Source organism: Mesocricetus auratus, unplaced genomic scaffold, assembly GCF_017639785.1.
Source record: "Mesocricetus auratus isolate SY011 unplaced genomic scaffold, BCM_Maur_2.0 Super-Scaffold_100025, whole genome shotgun sequence".
In the NCBI taxonomy this organism is placed as follows: Eukaryota; Metazoa; Chordata; class Mammalia; order Rodentia; family Cricetidae; genus Mesocricetus; species Mesocricetus auratus.
The window spans coordinates 16,251,691-16,272,653 of record NW_024429206.1 but is presented as its reverse complement, the minus strand read 5'-3'; the positions used below and the strand labels follow the sequence as shown (position 1 = coordinate 16,272,653).

Here is a 20,963-nt window from a genome sequence, read left to right as displayed (position 1 = left end):
TTCCACACTGCCCCACAGCAGTGCTAACTCCCACATGCATCTGTTAACCCACCAGCTGCACAGACCACACCCGGACATCCTTGCCCCTTTCTGCTCTGGAAACACAACGAAGAGAATTCCTGGTCCCCACAGAACAGTAGGGCAGGGGAGTCTTGCTTTACCTTCCTTTGTTTCCTTGTTTTCTGTTGTTATTGGTTTTGTTTTGAGACAGTCTCCCTGTGTAACCTGAGCTGGTCTGGAACTTGCAATCCTCCTACCTCAGCCTCCCAAATTCTGGAATGATGGGTGCATCACCACACCCAGGACTCATTCTACAATTCACTGAGTCAACTCTGGCTCAAGTATATGGCTGGAGTCACACAGGGGTGTCTCTACACACAGCTCAACTTTCTAGTGAAGTCCACCTTCTGGGCCATTTTATCGTTGGTTTGGTTTGATTTGGTTTGAATTTGGTACTATGGATTGAAATACCACAGCACTAAAACGCATTTACCAAAGGAAGGGAGGTAGGGAGAGAGGAAAAGGAGAAGGGAAGGGGAAAAGGGGGGAGGAGAAGGAAGGGGAAGGAGAAGAAAAAGAGAGGTCCTTACCGACCACACGGTCCCCATTCTTCACACCCATCTTTCTCATGGCAGCTGCAAACAGAGCCACCTGCTGCCGCAGCTCTTCAAAGGTCACCTTCACGATCTCCTCTCTGCCTTCCCCTGAGAAGAGAACAGGCCAGCTGAAGCACAGGCCATGCAGGAAGGACCTGAGTCAACCAGGACAGGAACAGAGGACCTGGATGTAGGAAATGCAGAACAGGCCCAGGGTGGGGCCACTCCAGAGGAGAAAGCCAGGCCCAGTGGAAGCCAGGCTACCAGGCTCCTAGACTGCAAGGTGGGATCCCCAAGAAGGGATGGTGATGAAGGTGGGAGAACCCCACAGTCCTGGAGATTATATTATACAGAACAAGAATGCAATATGGAGGCCGGCAGAGAAACCAATATGGAGATAGCGTGTGCATAGCTGTCACTTGTGACACTTCCCAGCACTGCCACCACCTCATGTCTGTCACCACAGATCCATCCTGTGGTCACACACCCCTCACGGTCACCTCTGCCCCCAGGCATCACCAATCTGCTACCCATCTTAGTGAAGAAAAGACTGGTTCTCTACTGCCTGTAGAGAAATGGCAACCATGTCAAAGGGTTGTTATGACTACTTGTTACTATGACTACCTTGTTATGACCACCTTGTGTCTTTGTTTCAGGAGGTTGTTATATATGACTAACTTGTTATGCTTATATTCTGCTCCTGTAACCCCACCTATTTTGCCAGCCAAATCGCCCATTTGGAAACCCCCATACCCCTGAGTTATAAAAACCTTGTCTTTGGCTGGGCGTTGGTGGCGCACACCTTTAATCCCAGCACTCGGGAGGGAGAGGCAGGCGGATCTCTGTGAGTTCGAGACCAGCCTGGTCTACAGAGCAAGTTCCAGGACAGGCTCCAAAACAATACAGAGGAACCCTGTCTCGAAAAAAAAAAAAAAAAACAACCATGTCTTCCTTTCCTTAAGTCCAACGAGAACCTCTCAAACCCCGCCTTAGGGGAAGGCAGCCGTGTAAATGAATAAAAAAGCTTGCTTTAGTTAGTTTGGCCATAATGATTTGTGTGGGTGGTCTTTCTCCTCCCATCTTTGCGATTACCAGTTTCTATGGCCAGCCAGGCACAGCAACTGCCCGAGAGACTGGCGTTGGGCTTCCCCTCAGTGTGACAAACACAGGACTTGTCTAGCCTGTTTTCAGGATCTGTTGCTTCCTTTTCATTGCTCAGTAGCAGTCTACCTTCTGTCGGGGTTTAATGGTTATCTTTCCAGTGGCTAACTAATGCGAAAATGAAACAGTATGAATAAAACAATTAAAGAAGCTGGGCGTAGCGGCACACTCTTTGAATCCCAGCACTCAGAAAGCAGAGGCAGGCAGACCTCTGAGTTCAAAGCCAGCCAGGGCTACAGAGTGAGATCTTGTTAACCCACCACCACCAGCAGCAAGAAAAGAAAAAGAACATTAAACGGTCATTATTGCCTGCAGAGACCTCACTGTGAGGGCCTCTCCAATGCTTGCAAGAATCTTCACCAAAGAAATTGTGTCAAACCATTCATGCTGACTTCTACCCATCTGTTAGTAAGAACTAAAAATGGCGGTAGCACAGGTGCCTCACACGACCCCTCTCAGTTTCACAGGCCTGGCCCAAGTGATCAGTTGGTCAGCCAGGGCCACTCAGCAAATGACACTGTCTCTGAGTCAGTGACTCTACCTTCCCAATGCCGCCACCCTTTAATGCAGTTCCTCATGGTAAAATTGTTTCATTGCTACTTCATAACTGTAGTTTTGAGACTGTTAGGAATCATAATGTAAATATATGATTGTGATTACTGTGAAAGGGTCCTTTGACCCCCAGGTTGGGAACTGCTGCTCTAAGTATAGGTAAAATTGAGCTGCAGACACAGGTCAGTGGGAAAGCAAATGCCTATCCCAGCACAAAAACAAGATCTTGCATTTCCCCTGGGGCCCACTGTGGGGAGCCAGCTGCCAGCTGTGAGAATTCTTGCAAGGCTAGGAAAGGCCCTCACCCTGAGGAGTGAGACCTCTGCAGGCAACAGTGGGCCAGTCCCTGTCAGCCAGCTAGAGCCACAAGGACAGAGGGGGCAAACCTGTCTGAGATGTGTCAGGTGATCTCACACACACACACACACACACACACACACACACACACACACACACTCACTCACACACTCACACACTCACTCACACACACTCGCACAGCCACTGGACTGTGCTGTGAAGGAACTAGAGTCCTTACAGGAGAAACAACGGCTTTGAGGATATGCTAGCCCTGTGATCATCATCCTTAGGCAGGAAGCTTGGCAGTTCAGAATTACAAAGCACCTTTCCACAAGTGAGTTAGCCTTCTCATTCCCTGAGGCACAAACTGGTATCCTGGTGTGTGCAGTGAGTGTCTGCAAGCCAGCTCATTTTATTCCTGGTGACAATACTCAGAGACACAGTGCATGCACAGCGCAGATGGCACAGATAGTGGTGTTGACAAAGCCACAACGGGGCTGAGGGCCTGCCGGCCGCTCACTAGAGCGTGAAGGCTGAGGGCCGTAGGTAGCTTTACAGAAGGAAGCCTGTGTGCTGCAGGGGATGCCTGGGTGAGCAGGGTGCAGCCAGGTGACACCTATGGGGGTGGGGATCGGGGGAGATGAGTTGGAAAACAGCAGAAAATGGAACACAATGAGTGATCTTCAAGTCCCCAGGCTGCTGACCAGCCTTGGGGAGGCCAACTCGGGGCTGGGGAGGAGGGCAAGCTCAGTGTGACGCATGGGACCCTGAGTTTACTTCTCAGCACTAACTTGCAGGCTGACAAAGAGCCCTGGCTTAGGTGTGCCTGCCACTCTGATGACACGAGGAAGGAAAGAAGGCTCAATAAAACTCTACCTTTAAGGGAAGGAACAGAGGAGTGTGAGACAGAAGAGGCCTCCAACCACTCTGGGCAGGGTTTACAGAAACTCCAGTCCAGCTGATCTGTATTCTATGAGAGAGGGTTGTTAAGATGTGGATTTAAGGCTTAAGATTTTAAGTTTGTTCCCATTTTGCAGTGGGACAAACCTAGTGCTCACGAGGCATCCTGGCCCCTAGTAAAGCACTTGTGTTTCTATTGTCCAGAGAAGGGGTGAGGTGATGTTGAACAGGAATCTGGGCCTGAAGCAGAGCAGCCTTCCCAAACCTGATGCTCACACGGACTTACACATCCAGGTAATGGGGCCTTATGGGTATTCAGGAAACACGGATGGGTGCAACAAGACAGACCTTAAAATGATAATGCCAGCTTGGTGTAGGGGCGCTCGCCTCTAATCCGAGAGGCAGAGGCAGGCGGATCTCTGTGAGTTCAGGGCCAGCCTGGTCTACAGAGCGAGTTCCAGGCCAGTTGAGTGTAAAAGGCCATGTGGCTGGGAACAGGTGAGTTCACAGACAGAAAGCAGACCCCCACCCTGCCCCCAGCAGCTCTAACTAAAGCAGTCCCCCCTCAGTCCACCAGTTCCTCCCTCTGAGGCTATTTAATTTGTTCTTCCCGCACTAAGGGCCTTCCCCTGGAACATTCAACCTCCTGAGAGGAGAGAGCTTGGCCGTATGGCTCAAGGCTGCAGTACTGGCACCTGCTGGGGTCTGAGGAGCAGGTGCATGAGGGAATGGTGGAGACTGGCAGGTGCACGAGCCAACGCCTCAGCCTGAACTGCACCACGGAGCTAGGAACCCAGGGAGGAAGAAGCAAGAGGTGTGGTCATCACCCAAACCCAACATGAGCACTGGGCTGGGCATGTGTGTCGGAAGTGACTGTGGGCTCTGAGATCTCAGGCCTGGGCCACCAAAGATGCTCCAGGAAGCTACATAGGAACTAGGCAGCATAGATTTCCAACACAGAACCTCAACAGAGGAGCCCACGGATGTCCTCTGTGCAGAGAACTGTTCTGAGACACTGTGCACATGCGCAGGCACGCGCACACACACACACACACACACACACACACATACACTCTATGCCCAGTTTATCCCAACAACCTAAAGCAGATCTGTCCCACTTGGCACTGCAGAAACAGAGAGGCTGAGCAACTTACCTAAAGTCACACAGCAGCAGCATGTGGTTGTACTATGGAAAATTAGTTTAAGATGTGTTAAATTCATTTATGCTGTTTATCATTTGTTTAATGATGCAAAGCTGTGTTGCATTCCTTTATATTGCATTTAACTCTATAAAGCTGTGTTATTTTGCCTGCTTGGTCTAATAAAGAGCTGAACAGCCAATAGCCAGGCAGAGAGAATAAATAGGAAGAGAAATCAAGAAGATGGAAAGGCCACCAGGAGCCAGACACCCAACCACATAGCCAGTCACGGAGTAAGAAGGAAAAAAAGACATAGAACAAAGAAAGGTTAAAAATCCCAGAGGCCAAACATAGTTAAAGGAAAATGGGATAATTTAAGATAGAAAAGCTGGCTAGAAACAAGCCAAGTTAAGGCCAGGCATTCATAAGTAAGAATAAGTCTCCATATATTTATTTGGGAGCTGGGTGGTGGGTCCCCAAAGAGTTAAAAAAAAAATATGGCTGGGCTTTGAACTAAAACCCTCACTCAAACTCACTTAATCCTACACCAAACCTAGTGATCAGACCCCACTCCTAACACTAATGACTAAGTAAAAAAAAAAACTTGATAGGGCCAGGCGTTGGTGGCGCACACCTTTAATCCCAGCACTCGGGAGGCAGAGGCAGGCGGATCTCTGTGAGTTCGAGGCCAGCCTGGTCTACAGAGCGAGTTCCAAGACAACCTCCAAAACATTACAGAGAAACCCTGTCTCGGAAAACCAAAAAAAAAAACTTGATAAAGATTAGCGAAGCTAGAGAGACCAGGAAACTGACCGGTCAGAGCAGGACAGACACTAGGCATAAAGGGCATAGCCCACTGGGTCCTTTTCAGAAGCACTGGGGTCAAGCCCCTGCCATACCCCAGTGGCTCTCACTAGTCGCAGATGTTGGCACTATCCAAAAACACAGACGCTAACAAACAAAAAGCTAATGGCTCCGGGAAGCTCCACCCACTCCACTGAGGCCCTCTCTCTACAGTAAGCCAACAACCAGCCTGACTGAAGAGGGGAAAGTGTTACTACTCAAAAGGGAGCAAGCAGCCACCTGAAACAACTCAAACTCTAGCAGGAGGGCCTGAGCTGCCCTCTAGTCTACACACACACACACACACACACACACACACACACACACACGCACGCACACACGCACGCACGCACGCACGCACGCACCTGCACACTCAAGCAGCCACCTGAAACAACTCAAACTCTAGCAGGAGGGCCTGAGCTGCCCTCTGGTCTACACACACACACACACACACACACACACACACACACACACACACACACACACACACACACACGTGCACCTGCACACTCCTGAACGTGCACACACCAATACACACCACACACACGAGAATGTCAGAAACAAGCAACAGGTGAATCCTTCTCTGACCAGCCCTCTCCCAGCAGACGTGTCTGTTAGGCTAGGAGGGCATATAACAATATGCCAGTACCCAGCCAGAACCAACAACCCTGCCTGCAGCCCCTCCACACTCACAGGCCCACTCACGTTCACCACCCAGGACACCCAGGGGACTCACGGGCCACATAAAGGGCGACTTTGTCATTCTCCTTGTGCCGTAGGAGGTTCTCAGCATAGTTGAGGCGGCTGCCTCTGAACCACTCGGGGACATCTGCAATTCCTTTGGATGTGTCCACGACCTGCAGAGGGACAGCAGAAGGAAGTCAGGGGCTCAGCCCAGAGCCTTATGACGTCACCCATACACCAACCCTGACCTATGGAGACAGCACAGCCCTGCACCCAGGGAAGTCACCCCCGGAAATTCTTACAACAGAGTTTACTGAATACCTATTTATGACAATTTCTAAAGAGGAAGTAAAGGGATACCACTGCCGGAAGTGGAGAGTTCAGGACTGTTATTCCAGCACTCAGGGAGTAGAGGAAAGAGGATTTAGGAGTTTGAGGCCAGCCTAATCTAGAGAGAAAGTTCTAGAAAGCCAGGCTACACAGAGAAACCCTGTCTTGAAAAACACAAAAAAAGGTGGGGACATGGATTCGTGGAACTGGGATGTGGCTCAGTAGCAGAGCGGCTGCTTAGCATCACAACCCCAAGTTCATCCCAGCACAAAAGAAAATCAGCAGAGCGCCCTGGCACACGGACACACCGAAGCCAGGAGTCAAGTGTGAGGCCCTGCCCATCCTGCCCCACCCCACCCCGCCCCACCCCGCCCCGCCCCGCCCCACCCCACCCCACCCCACGATTCTCTGGGAAAATGGTGCTGCCTTCCCTTTGGTGCTGAGACCTTGGTTCCTGCCCTGAGCACCACACATCAGCCTTACAGAACGCTTTCTGGCAAACGGGCAGTGAAATGCACTTCAGACACAGAACTCTTTCATTTTATTGACCAAGAGGAGATGAAAGTTCTCTGGAAGGTCCTCAGAATCTAAATAACAGTAACAAGGATGTGCTCATAGCTCAGACTACCCATTTCAAGGCCTCGCTCGCACTCTATCTCATAGACATTAATCTGGAGGGGGAGGTGCTGTTGGGGTTATTTGGGACAGGGTCTTCCTATGTAGCCCAGGCTGGCTCTAAGATTGCAATCCCACTGCTTCAGTCTCCTGTGTGCTACTTTTTTTTTTTTATAGTATGTGTGGGTGTTTTGCCTGCATGAATGTCTGTGTATAACATCCATACAGTGGAAGCCAGAAGCAGACTTCGGATCCCCTGCAGCTGGAGTTACAGACTGTTGTGAGCTGCTGTATGGTTGCTGGGAACTGAACCCAGATCCTCTCCAGTCACACCCCCCTTACATTTTTAATATGTGCATATGTAAGGGGTGTTGCATGTAACATGTATCACAGGACATGTGAGGAGGTCAAAGGACAACATATAGGAGTCAGTTCTCTCTTTCCACCATTTGGGTCCTGGGGATCAAACTCAGGTCAGTCAGGCTTGGCAGAAAGTACCTTTACCCACTGAGCCCTGTTGCTGGCCCACATGGGATTTTAAAAGCAAACATTATTCAGTGTTCCCCAATCAACATGAAAGGAGACAAGAATGTGGTCAGACCCACTTACCTCATCATACATTCGTGAGTAGACGATTCCACTGAACTTCCAGAACTCAGCCCAGAAGTCCGAATATGACCGGACAGACCAGTGGTACAAGTCATCATAATTCTCTAAAAAAAAAAAGAAAGAAAAAAAACACACCCTTTCAGTCCAGCCTCAAAGGGTGTCCCCTCAGCAGGAAGCCCAGTGGCTCAGAACCACCCTGAATGACTGGGAGGAGCTAAAACTCATGACAAACCCTTCATCCACAGGCCCCAAGAAGGCCCACGCTAGCCTCAAACTCTTAGTCCTCCTGCTACAGCCCTCTGGGGACTACAGAAGTGCAGTTCCATACCCAGCTTGGTATCTTCGTGTGTTTGTGTGTGTGTGTTTACATGTGCAGGCCACAGGTGTCATTCCTCAGTCACCATCCATTTATTTGTCTGCGTTTTTAAAGATTTTTTGGGGGGTGGGGGATTTCAAGACAGGGTTTCTCTGTATAGTCCTGGTTGTCCTGGAACTCACTCTGTAGACCAGGCTGGCCTCGAACTCACAGAGCTCCCCCTGCCTCTACCTTTCAAGTGATGGAATTAAAGAAGACTTGTTTATTTTATGTGTATGAGTGTTCTGTCTGCCTGTATGTCTGTGCATCACATGTGCCTGGTGCCCACAGAAGCCAGAAGAGAGTCCAGGCCCCTGGAACTGGAGTTACAGAGAGTTGTGAACCGCCATGTGGGTGCCGGGAACTGAACCCAGGTCTCTACAAGAATATCATGTTCTCTTAACCATGGAGTAATCTTCCCAGCCCCAAGCTTGTTTGTTTTGTTTTGTTTTTGAGACAGTCTCTTACTGGGGCCAGGAGCTGGCTAAGGAGGCTAGTCTGGCTGGCCAGTCGGCCCCAGCTGTCCACCTGTCTCCACCTCCTCAGAGCAAGGATTACAGGAACACCCAGCCTTTTTCAAGTGGGTCTTAGGATCTAATTCAGGTCCTCATGCTTGCAGAGCATATACCTGAGATGTCTCCTCAGTCTCCCTGCTTAATATATCTATTTTTTATTTAGTGGGTGGGGGGTGCCTAGTACATGCACCACATCGCACATATGGGGGTCAGTGGAGAACTTTCGGGAACCTATTCTCTCCTTCCAGTATCAAACTCAAGTCATCTCCCCTAGCAGCAAGCGCCCTCCTTACCGAGCTCTCCCTCCAGCACCTGTTCTGAAAGTCCATTCTTTCTGTATGTGTCTCTCTTATCTCTCTGTTTCTGTTTTTGAGATAGATTTTGAGATAGAGTCTCTCTGTATAGACCGCGCTGGCCTCCACCTCAGAGATCTGAGTGCCTCTGCCTCCCAAGTGCTGAGATTAAACACGTGTGCTACCAAGCCAGGCTGTCTCCAGGTTTTCTTTTTTCTTTTTTCTTTTTTTTTTTTTTAGTTTTTTCGAGGCAGGGTTTCTCTGTATTGTTTTGGAGGCTCTCCTGGAACTCGATTTGTAGACCAGGATGGCCTCGAACTCACAGAGATCCACCTGCCTCTGCCTCCCGAGTGCTGGGATTAAAGGTGTGTGCCACCAACGCCCGGCATTGTCTCCAAGTTTTCTTAACAGGACATATGTTCACTCAAAACTGACATGTGGGCCTGGCTTGGGGGCAAGCGGATACTAAGACTGGCCAGCCTGGGCTACAGACTTAGTTCAAGATCTGCCTGGGCAACTTAACTGAGACCCTGTCTCAAAAATAAGAAGAGAGGATTTGAGATGTAGCTCAGTGGTAGAGGGCTTGCCTAGCATTCACAAGGCCCTGGGTTTGATCCTCCAGACCAAAGTCCCCTGAGTCACGGGGCTCACTGAGAGAGAGGTGAGCGCTGCTGAGAGAGACCAGCCTCCACACAAACGGAGCCTGTTTTAGCCACTCCTGGAGTTTTCCAGTTTCACTGATGATAATCTACATGCAGGTCAGTCCCCTAAGCAAGGGTGGGCATCACTAAACCCTGGAACTCACTCCCTCAGACTCCTGTTGCAGGGGGTGCAGGGGGGGCCTGGGTTGCAAGAGTAACGCAAGCATGTGGAAGAAACCCACAACAACACTCATGGACACATGCATGTGAACTCAGCGCTTCAGAGACCCTGTCAGCCTCTGCAAGACAGACACAGCTGGGGCCGGAGAGAGAATGCAGCAGGCACTGGTGTGCTACAAGCTATCCGAAGCCATCCCGAGCTCCCCTTGGCAGATCCTGCCCAGCTAAGTGAGAGCTGGGTGTGGGAGCTGGGGAGGCAGCTCAGAGGTTAAGGCGCTTAGTACACAAGAGCGCACAGCTGCAGAGAGCAGGGGGGAGGGGGGGAGCAGAGTGGAGGGGGGAGGACGGCAAGGGAAGCAGAGAGGAGATACAGAGACATCGACAGCCAGCTCACAGTTGGGAAAGTCACAGCAGAGCTAGATGTGGGACCTTGCAGCTCTAGACCCCAAGGAGGGGCCTGGGTCATGGCAACAAGATCTCCACCCCCCTCCTGGCCCCAGGCAGGATGTATACAATTCGATATAGCATGCCAGGAAACTGCAGGCTTAGGAATTTATAATGGTTGAGCCAGAGCTGACCTAGTGACTTTGCTGGTCAGGCTCAGACAGGCCACTCTGCCTCCCCAGGACCTAGTTTCCCCTCATGGGTCACCTCAAACTGTCGACAAGAGGCTACAGATTCTCCCACACCAGTGAAAGAATTCACCCAGGCTCCTGGTCAGGCTGGGTGACTCAGATTAGCACTCTTTCTGCCACTTCCGAACAAATGGCCTGGGGCGAGCTGACCTACCTCTGGGCAGTGGCACTCCTGTCTGATGAATGGCAGTGGTGACGGTGGCTCTTGTGAAAGCCAACAGGACACTCAGCCTAAGAGCACAAACACCTACATACAGCTGTCCGCATTCAACCCCTGCCACTGCGAGTGACCTCCTCTGGGCCTCAGTTTGTGGTACTTATCCCAGGGTCAGTGAGAGGACCTAGGAAGTGCCCCCAGAAGAGCTCACTGCAGAGTAAAGGCACCTAAAGGCACCCGACATTGATGCCAACCCTCCGTTTGCATGAAGAGCACACCTGGTGCCTCAGTGGTATATATTGATCCATCCGTACGTGGCCAGTCAGCACAAGCTAACGTGCAGTAGCGTGTGTGTGGCAGGCACCTCAGTCTAGGGAGGCAGAGGGCAGAGCAAGACTGGGGCAGCTCCCCTGGAGAGGCAGCTTTAGGACCTGTGGGAAACAACACTAGCCAAACAGGCCCTACAGCTCCTCTCTCTCCCTCGGGCTTCATCAGCTGGGTCCTCACAAATGGCAGGCTCTGGATGCAAATTGCGTCCCCAGCTGATAAGACTGCCTAGACACCAGAGGTCTACTCTGGACACAGAAGTGGGTTCGGGATCGTAATACCAGCTACTCAGGATGCTGAGGCAGGAGGATCAAAATCGCCAAGCATGGTCTATAGAGCAAGTTCCAAGCCAGCCTGAACAATTTCTAAGACCCTGGCCAGGCACTTCTTGAATCCCAGCACTCAGGAGGCAGAGGCAGATGGATCTCTGTGAGTCTTGAGGCCAGCCTGGTCTACATAGTGATTTCCAAGATAGCCAGGGCTACGTAGAGAGACCCTGTCTCAAAACAAAATCAAAATATAAAGAAAGAGGGTTGGAGTGAGGCTCACTAGTAGAGCCTGCATAGCATGTGGGGGACCCTGGGTTTGATCCCTAGGGCCTCAAGAGAACAGAAGTGTGCCCAGCAACAACATCATTAAGGACAGCACCACAAACCTGGGGAACTGGAGGTCACAAGGGCATCTCGAGGACCTTGTGTGGGAACTTTTCCATTGTTGTCTCTACCTCAGTCACATCTGAGGCCCGCGTGACCACAGGCGCATTTGGTTCAATGTGTTTAACACTCAGCCAAGACTCTGAACAAGGTGCTAACATTTAAAAATCTGAGTTTTAAATGAAATACTGGGGCTGTGATGATGTGTGACTGTAATCTCAACGCTTAAGAGAGGCAGGAGGATCGTGAGATCAAGGGCAGCCAAGCGTGGTGGCACATGCCTGCTTTTAATCCCAGCACTCGAGAGGCAGAAGCAAGTGGATCTCTGAGAGCTTAAGGCCAGCCTGGTCTATATTGAGAGTTTGAGGCTAACCAGGATTACATAGTGAGATCCTGTCTTAAAAGAAAAAGAAAAAAAAGAGCTAGGAAGGACTGAGCCATTGTGTGTGTGTGTGTGTGTGTGTGTGTGTGTGTGTGTGTGTGTGTGTGTGTGTGTGTCTGTGTGTCTGTGTGTTGGGAGGGACGGGACAGTGCTCTGACTCTACACAAGAAAGCTCACCATATATGAACCAGCAAGGCAGGACCAAAACAATACGAAAAACTGCATGGAGCAGGGAGAAGAGACACAACATTCAGAAGACAGCATTTGAGTTAGACCTGAAAAAAATCCCCAAACCTCAGAGCCAGGAAGGTGAAAGGGAAGAAGGAGAGAGGAGGAAAGGGCAAAGGGAGGGGCCGTGCAACCACCACCCGTGGCTGCCACGTGGGACCATCACACAGACAGCAGGCTCTGGGTGTCCCTATCCAGCCCCTCAGCTTTACTTTGTCATAACTGTTTGAGACACAGGGTCTCACTCTGTGATCCAGGCAACCCTTGAACTCACAACAATCCTCCTGCCTAAGCACCTGAGTGTGAGCCACACTGGCTGATAAGCCAATTTTTAAACACCAGACAGTCAACAGAGCTTCTAAAGATCAGCCCTGGTCCCACCAGCAAGGGGGGGGGGCTTGAAGGAGAGGACATTGAAGCTACGGGGTTACCCAGCAAACTTCCAGCCAGTGATAGTGACAGTGCTCAATGCTCGGCGCTGGGCCTGCCATCTCTCCACCAGGACACTCTGGTCCTCTCACGTTCCTTTTATAGATGAGGAAACCAAGGCCTGGGCGATTGGATGCGGGGGTTCCTGGTCACACAGCAAAGAAGTGGTGCAGCCAGGTCTCTTCAGAGTGTCAGGTTACAGCTCCCCCACTGCTCTCTTGCAACAGAGAAAGGTCTGGCCCACTTCAAAGACCTGCCCTCGGTGGAGTGGTGTCCTGAAGTGTCAGCCCATGCCAGCACTGGGTGAGTACTTCATCACTGCTGGCAGAGGGGGACAGATGAAGTGTAGGCGCAGAATGGAGGACAGGAAATGGATACCATCCCGACACTGATCCAGTTGTGTTAGTGTCCTTCTCCAATCCAACACCCACGAACTGGCCACGCACACAGCCTGCAAGCCCTGCAAGTGGCCAGGCACGCACCTGTCTCCAGGTGGGAGGGAGGGAGGGAGGCGAGGGGCGGAGCAGGGTCAGCTAAGGAAATGGCCCTGTGGAGGCTCCACTGCCATCTCCAGGCTGGGCAAGTCTGCAACTCCATGTTCAACAAGGGGCTGTAGAGGGCCTGGGAAGCCAGCAGCAACTAAAGACCTGCACTTCAAGATTACCCCAGCCGCCAAGCAGGGTGAACCGTGCAGAAGGAAACAGGAAAGCCAGGGGCTGCTCAGACCCTGGGGAGCAGACCCAGAGGACTGCTGCTGGGGGTGGGGATGATTCTGGAAGGATGCCCCCCCAGACAGATCCTGGGAGCAAGACAGACATTGACACCAACAGAAACAAGGGGTTACCTATAGTTGGGGGTGGGGTGGGGTAAAAAAGATGAGAATGAAGAAGAAAGCCACCATGAGCTGAAAACCTTCTGCAGACACCTGGGAGAGCAGGCCGTAGGACTAGCCAAGCCCTGTGGATCCTTGGGAAGCGAATATGGAAAGAGCCTAACCCAGGAGAAGGGCCTCTGCCCCACCCACAACCAGACAGACCAGGGTGGTGGCCAGAAGGAGGGTCTGTCTGGGGCTGGGAGTTTAAACATAAGAAAGGACTCAGCCACAACCTTAAAGGAGGGAGGAGGAATGAACCGCGGCCTTTTCAGGCACCTGAGATTTCAATTGGTCCCTAGCAAAGGCAGATGGAGGGAGCCTGTCACATCAATCCCGTGAACTCAAAAGGAACTGCAGATCAGACCAGAAGGAAGCCCCCAACAGGCTGGAGGTCAAGACCCCAGAAGCCACTTCCCAAGCAGGCAAACCTAGAAAAAGATCTGAGGAAGCAGAGTGGGGTTGGCCACTTCCAGAGGGTGAGCCTCACCTGCAGGGAGGTGCTGCAGCCAGGAGGGAGGCCTCTGTACAAGGTGACGCTCCCCAAAACAGTGAAGGATACATCATCAAAAGACCAGCACCTCCTAAAGGAAGGCCAAGAGCCGGGGGCTCCCCCAACTCCAGGACAGGGACCCTAGCCATCCATTCACCAAAGGCTCAGGGCAACAACTAAGAGGGACCTCCCTAGAGGGGGACCCCAAGACAAGGGGAGGCTCCCCTAACTACAGAACAGGGACACTGGGTATTCATCAAGGGGCCATCCCAACAACTAAGAAGAAAAGAGGAACCTCTCCAGAGGGTTACCCCCCAAGCCAGGGGGCTTCTCCAATCCCGAGACAGGGACACTGGCCATCCATCCATCAGAGGCCTGTCCCAACTGCTAGGATGGACCTTCCTAGAGCGGGCCTCTCTGGAGGGAACCGCTTCCGGGAAGGCCCGGGACGGGGGTGTACTAGCCGCGTGCCCCGCACTCACCCAGCGCCAGGCCGCAGGCGGCCCCCACGGCCGCCCGGAAGCGGTCCATCTGCGTGTCCTTCTTGCTGTCAGGCTCCCACATCACCTGGCACTCCATAATCTCCTCGCGCCCTAGCTGCGCCAGCTTGGACATGGTTGCGGAGTTGCGTGGCCGGGGTCTGCCGGACAGGGACTGCGTGGACGGCGTAGTGCGCAAGGCGCCGAGCGACACAGCACAGCGCGGACTAACGACGGCGCGAGACTGAGCCAGCACCGGCGCGGTCTGTGGGACACCCAGCCTGGCCACGCCCCCGCGCAGGCCTCGCCCCGCCTCCAGAAGCCACGCCCTTTGAAACCACGCCCTTCGCTGTAACCCTCCGCCGCGCCTGCAAAAGAAGAGCACGCAGCCTAAAAAAAAGTGCTCTCCTGCGCAGGCGCGGTGAGCATGGTCTACGCCCTCACCTGTTGCAGAGCCTGTTGGGTGTTGCCCTCCTTGTGTTTGGTCGTTCATTCTTCATTCATTCATTTATTCAAGATTAAGTTGCTCCTTCTACAGTCACTTAGCTGCGGAGGCGTCTCAAGCAGAAAACGCATGCAGACACTCATGTCTGACGAGGAGAGAAGACCTCTAAAATGCGTGTCCTGTGCACGCACCCACAAGGATGTTGTAACGGATATGTGGGGTATATAGTGTAACAAAATATACTAAGTGAGACTCCAGTTCCATCCTCAGGACCAAAATAAAAGCGTTAAGCACGGGACATACTGGAGCAAGCCTGAAATCCAGCACTCTGGAGAATGAGGCAGGAGGATGGTTTCACTTCAGCCTGGACCCCAAAGCAAGACCCCGTAATTTCCAGCACTTGGGAGGAAGAGGCAGGAGAGTCTGGGTTTCCTGATCATCCTTACGACAGAGAGAGTTTGAGTTCAAGACCAGCCTGGGCAACGTTAATAAAGTTCCTGTCTGGAAACAAAAAGCAGGCTAGGGCTGTGGCTCAGTGTGACTTCTCACAGTGACTTTAAGGTGACAGGAGGTGTTGTTAAAATGTTTAGGTTTATCCAGTAAGGAGACACGGACCTCGACTCAACGATCCCACGTGGAGTTTATTGGTGGACGGTGAGGGAAAAGGGGGGTGAGAGGTAACCAACCCGTGCAGAGCAGAGAGAGATAAGAGAGAGAGAGACAGAGTAAGAGCAAGAGAGCGTAACCGGGCAGGGGTCAGTCCTTTAAAGGGGTCCTTTGCACCTGCCTGGTTCTCATGGAACTCTGGGCTGGCCAGAGTGTTGCCTGAGCGCATCCTGCCAGGTAACAGGGCAGGCCAGCGTAATGCCTGAAGCTTTCAGGAGGGAGCTTTGGGAAATCTTGCGGAATGTTTCCAAGCAGAGTGAGCAGCCAGTTTCCAGGACTCCAAACAGGGACACTGTGTCCTGTGGGGTGCTCACAGTCAATATTCTAAGAAGGCCCAGGTTTTTGATACCATAAGGCCTGGGATAGAAGACAAAGTCATAAAGGAAGTGGTGGCAGTTGAGTTGGTCCTGGGGAGCATCAGAGATGTTGACTTTGACTCTAGTAGGATGAGGTCATCAGAAGTTTCCAGCAGGAGGGAAGGCATGCTCAGATTCTACCGTGGTGGGAACCTTCTGGATGCTAACAGTCTGGTCAGTCTATTTCGTATTTTGCTGCCTACCAAGTATCTCAAATACCCCCAAAACAAGCTAATTTCCTTTATTTCTTTGTGTGTGTGTGTGTGTGTGTGTGTTTTTTTTTTTTTTCTTGGAGGTAGGTACACGTGTTTGGAGACCAAGAGGTCAATCATGGGTGTCATTCCTCAGTTGACACGCACCTTGGTTTTCGTTAGTTTTTTGTTTTTTGAGACAGGGCCTCACTATGTAGCTTTGGCTGTCCTGGGATTCACTATGTATCAGACTGGCCTTGAACTCACAGAGATTAAAAGTGTATGCCACTATGCCTAGCTCCCACCTTGTTTGTGGGGAGGGGTGTTTGTTTGTTTGATTTGTATGGGTCTGTGTACCATGTGCATGCCTGGTGCCCATGGAGGCCATAAGAGGGGTCAGATTTCCTGAGAATAGAGGTATAGATGGTTGTGAACCACCATGGGGGTCTTGGGAATCAAACCTGGGTCTTCTGGAAGAGCAACCAGTGCTCTTACCCACTAAGACGTCTCCCTAGCCTCTCACTTTGTTTTGTTGTTGTGGTTTTGTTTTTTAAGACAGGATCTCTAGTCAGTCCAGGGCTCACCAAGTAGGCTACAGTGGCTGGCCAACATTCTCCAGGGACCCACCTATCTCTGCCTCCCATCTCCAGTGCTGAGATTATAGACGTGTGCCACCACGCCTGGGTTTTTTCACACAGGTTCTGGGGATCAAACTCAAGTCCTCTTGCTTGTACAACAGACAGTAGCCTACTTAGCCACCTTCCCAGCCCCAGGGGTGATTTCTTATGGCTCTAGAACTGGGGTGTAAAAAAAATCTAGAAATTTCCTCTGGTATGGACCTCCCTGCTTTCCCCTGGGTTGAGGGGAGGGAGAGGGCAAGAGAGAACCTGGCTGTGAAGGGAGGGAGAAAGCAGAGACAGAACTGGAAGCCTACAGCATCTTAAGAACCCGCTCTAGTCTTTGGCCATACCACACTGAATGCACCCAGTGTGGAAGCTAGGCAGGGTTGGGCCTGGTTAGTACCTGGATGGGAGACCTCCTATGAATACCAGGTACTAATCTGTTCACACGGGTAGATCCCTCAGGACCTAAACACCTTTCTTCATCTCCTTTTAGGCAGTGAGGATTAACAAGTATTCCAGGGGTGAAGGTAGATGATGTTACAAGAGATAATGATGCTTCCCAGACAGACAGCTGGCTCCCGGCAGTGGAAATTGGCATTGAAAGTGCTGTTAAGTGCACCCTCACTGTGAGCTGCTTCTGTATTGTTCTAGTTTGCTGTGATAAACCAAAACCAACTTGGGGAGGAGATGGTTTATTTGGCTTACACTTCTAGGTCACAGTACATTGTTGAGAGAAGTAAGGGCAGGAATCAAGCAGGAGCAGAGGGGAAGGAAGGAAGGAAGGAAGGAAGGAAGGAAGGAAGGAAGGAAGGAAGGAAGGAAGGAAGGAAGGAAAAGAAAGAACCTAACACTGGCCTTCTCCCCATAGCTTGCTCAGCTTGCTTTCTTACACAACCCAAAACTATCTGCCCAGGGGTGGCACTGTCCACAGTGGGCTGGAAATTTTACATCAATCAGTAATCAAAAAAGACTCCCACAGACATGCCACAGGCCAAGCTGGAGGCAGTGGTTCTTAGTTGATGGTCCCTCTTCCAAGGGAAGTCTTGTAAAGAGCATTCTTCCAGCTAGCCTGGTCCAGAGCCACATCAACCCCAATAACACACAGAGACTCTATTAGTTACAATGTGGCCAATGTCCAGGACTTCTCATTGGCTAGTTCTGTCTTAAGTATTAACCCATAACTACTAATATGTATGTATGTATGTATGTATGTATGTGTATAAGATAAGGTCTTATCAAGGACACCAGCCTCATGTGTCCTCTCTTCCGGGATCACATGGCAACTCTCTACTCTTGTCTACATTTCCCAGACTTCTTCTCGACTCCTAGTCCCACCTATCTTGCTTCCCTATTGGCCAACAGTGCTTTATTTACCAACCAACAAGACAAACATATACACAGAAGGACTTCCCCATCAGAGTCTAATTTTTACCACTTTGACAATTAAAATCAAATAGTGCAGAAGTTCTGAGACCCTCCCCTCTCATATTTATTATCCCAGCCTGATCTCTTGACAATCCTGTCAACCTCACAGATGCAGCTCTCAGCTGCAGTCCTACCAAGTGTTCCCTGCCTTCACTATCAGACCTTTTAAAAGATTTTATGTGTGGCCAGGCATTGGTGGTGTACACTTTTAATCCCAGCACTGGAGAGGCAGAGGCAGGAGGATCTCTGTGAGTTCGAACTCAGCCTGGTCTACAGAGCAAGTTCCAGGACAGGCTCCAAAACTACAAAGAGAAACCCTGTCTTGAAAAATAACAACAACAAAAAGATTTTATGTGTGTATCTGTGTGTATGTGTTTATGAATGCCACATGTGTGGGGGCCAGGAGGGGGAATTAGATTCCCCGGAGCTGGAGTTACGGATGGTTGGGAGCTGCCAGATATCAATGCTGGGAACCAAACTCAGGTCCTTTGGAGGAACAGCAAGTGTTCTTAACCACTGAGCCATCTCTCCAGCTCTCACACCAGCAGACGGTAACCAGTTTCCATTTGCCCATCATCACAAACACACAGAGATTTCAACTTCAGCCTGGGTGCATGCTGCACACAAGTGGCTTCTAGATATACCCCCCACACACCCGATGGACACATACAGATAGACGTACACACACCCAAGTCACTCGCCCGCTGCTGGGTCTGTGTGCCTGTGCTGTCTCCTCCAGCGGGGGTCTCAAAAGTATGTTTTCACTCAGAAATGAGTTAGCCTCAAAGAAACGCTCATCCCTTCACCAGCAGAAGGCAGGTTCCACGAGATCAAAACCCTAGTCTGGCTCGGTCTGCACAGCTGCAGTGGCAGTAGCTGGTCCACTGAAAGCCACGGTCTGAGAAACACTCTTTCAGAAAGGGCCCAGTGGCTGCTCACTGCAGGGTGGCATGCGGGCACCTGAAGAAGCCTGGATTGTCCAGGATCTTTACCGGTCTTCCTGAGGTAAACTAATGGTAGCCACCTGATAGCTCTTCGTTCTTTGTAACTCCTTCATCTTGCCCACCCAGCCCAATGCAGCCCCTTTGAGAGAATCCTAGAGGTAAGCTACAACCAGAACAGCCAGGCACTGTCCTACGTACTTGTTTTGTTTTGTTTTTTTGAGATAGGGGTTTCTCTGTGTAGCCTTGGCTATCCTGGAACTCACTCTGTAGGCCAGGCTTCCCATAAACTGGGATTTAAAGGTGTGTGCCACTAAACCCCGATAATGGAAGACCATTTCTTTGGGGGGGAGGGTTGAGACAGGGTTTCTCTGTGGCTTTGGAGGCTGTCCTGGAACTAGCTCTTGTAGACCAGGCTGGTCTCGAGCTCACAGAGATCCACCTGCCTCTGCCTCCCGAGTGCTGGGATTAAAGGTGTGCGCCACCACCTCCCAGCATGGAAGACCATTTGTAACAGGATGATGTGACATGTGAAGGGTCCAGTCCACTGATCTTCCTGAAGAACCATAGGTATAGCAAACAAAAAGGCTCTGAGGCATGCTTGCCACCATCAAGGACACTGCAAAGGTCCACATGGACCACTACAGTGACCTAGCTGGGGCAGGGACATATAGCTGCTAATGAGTCTTTTCCAATCAATCAATCAATCAATCAATCAATCAATCAATCAATCAATCCATCAATCTCTGTTCCCTCCTCTCTCTCTCTCTCTCTCTCTCTCCTCTCTCTCTCTCTCTCTCCTCTCTCTCTCTCTGTGTGTGTGTGTGTGTGTGTGTGTGTGTGTGTGTGTGTGTGTGTGTGTGTGTGTGTGTGTGTGTGTAATCTGCTCATAAGCCTGTAGGCCAGTATGCGCAGATGTATTCAAAGTGTTAAAGAGCTGGGCACTGAGCCGTTTGGGGCGGCAGACTCAGCTGCTGTGCTTTGGGGCCGAGACTACACAAGAACAAATCTCCAGGACAAAACCGACTTTCCCTGAGGCACAGCACAGGAGGTTCTGATTCAGAGCCAAGTCAAAGCTGAGGCATAAAGCGGGCCCTCCAGACCAGGCCAAAAAGGAAAGCAAATGAGTTGTGGGATGGTTTCCTTTCCTGGTCTTCAAGATGGGCTGCCTCACTATCCCACTACACCCCCAGGGGCTGTTGAAACGGGGCAGATGCCAACTCCTTCAAGCCAGAAACACCCGAGGCAAGAGCACAAAGCTCAGCCTCTCCACCTCCTCCCAGCACCAGGCAGGGACACGAGGACTCCAGCTTTAGGAACAAGGCCAAAACAGATGCAGTGCAAAATCCTGCAGGGTAAGTGACACGCAGTGCAAAATCCTGCGGGATGAGCGGCACTGAGCTGAGTGACATTGGACTGGTAGACAGGCTAGATGGTTCTTGGGATGCTGAGCTCTGGGCCACCGGACAGAGAAATGTCTGCACTGAGTTTCCATTACAAAAGAGCCCAGAGCAAGCAAACCCCAGAACTCTTCTCCTCCTCTTCCTCCTCCTTTCTTCTTCCTTCTTCCTCCTTCCTTTTCCTCTCTTCTTCCTCTTGTGTTTGTTTGTTTCTAGACAGGGTTCCTCTGTGTAGTCTTGACTGTCCTGGAACTCACTGTGCAGACCATGCTGGCTTCGAACTCACAGAGATCCACCTGCCTCTTGCCTCCCAAGTGCTGAGTGCTGGGATTAAATCATGTGCCACCACTGCCCGGCCCTAATTTCATTTTTGAGACTGAGTTCTCGAAGAAACACACTTTGTAACTGAGAATGACACTGCACTCCCACCATCTCCTGATGCTAGATTAACAGGTGAGCAGGCTACATGGGGCTTATGAAGGTATTGCTTTCTTATCTTCTGTCTATGCCTCTTCAGCAACATCCTGTGACACAGAGGCAGTGAACTGCCCT

General features: G+C 51.1%; 1 protein-coding gene across 1 annotated transcript in view; it reads right to left on the bottom strand.

The window, feature by feature from the left end:
- Positions 1-14,632, bottom strand: part of Aacs (acetoacetyl-CoA synthetase) — a 42,996-nt gene extending 28,364 nt beyond the window's left edge. The window contains exons 1-4 of the mRNA XM_005080600.4: positions 14,368-14,632; positions 7,727-7,830; positions 6,225-6,345; positions 591-704 (exon numbers count right to left, since the gene is read on the bottom strand). Coding sequence (XP_005080657.1) covers positions 591-704; positions 6,225-6,345; positions 7,727-7,830; positions 14,368-14,500 — 472 coding nt within the window. The 5' untranslated portion in view covers positions 14,501-14,632. The remainder of the gene's footprint in view (positions 1-590; positions 705-6,224; positions 6,346-7,726; positions 7,831-14,367) is intronic.
- Positions 14,633-20,963: the final 6,331 nt, after the last annotated feature.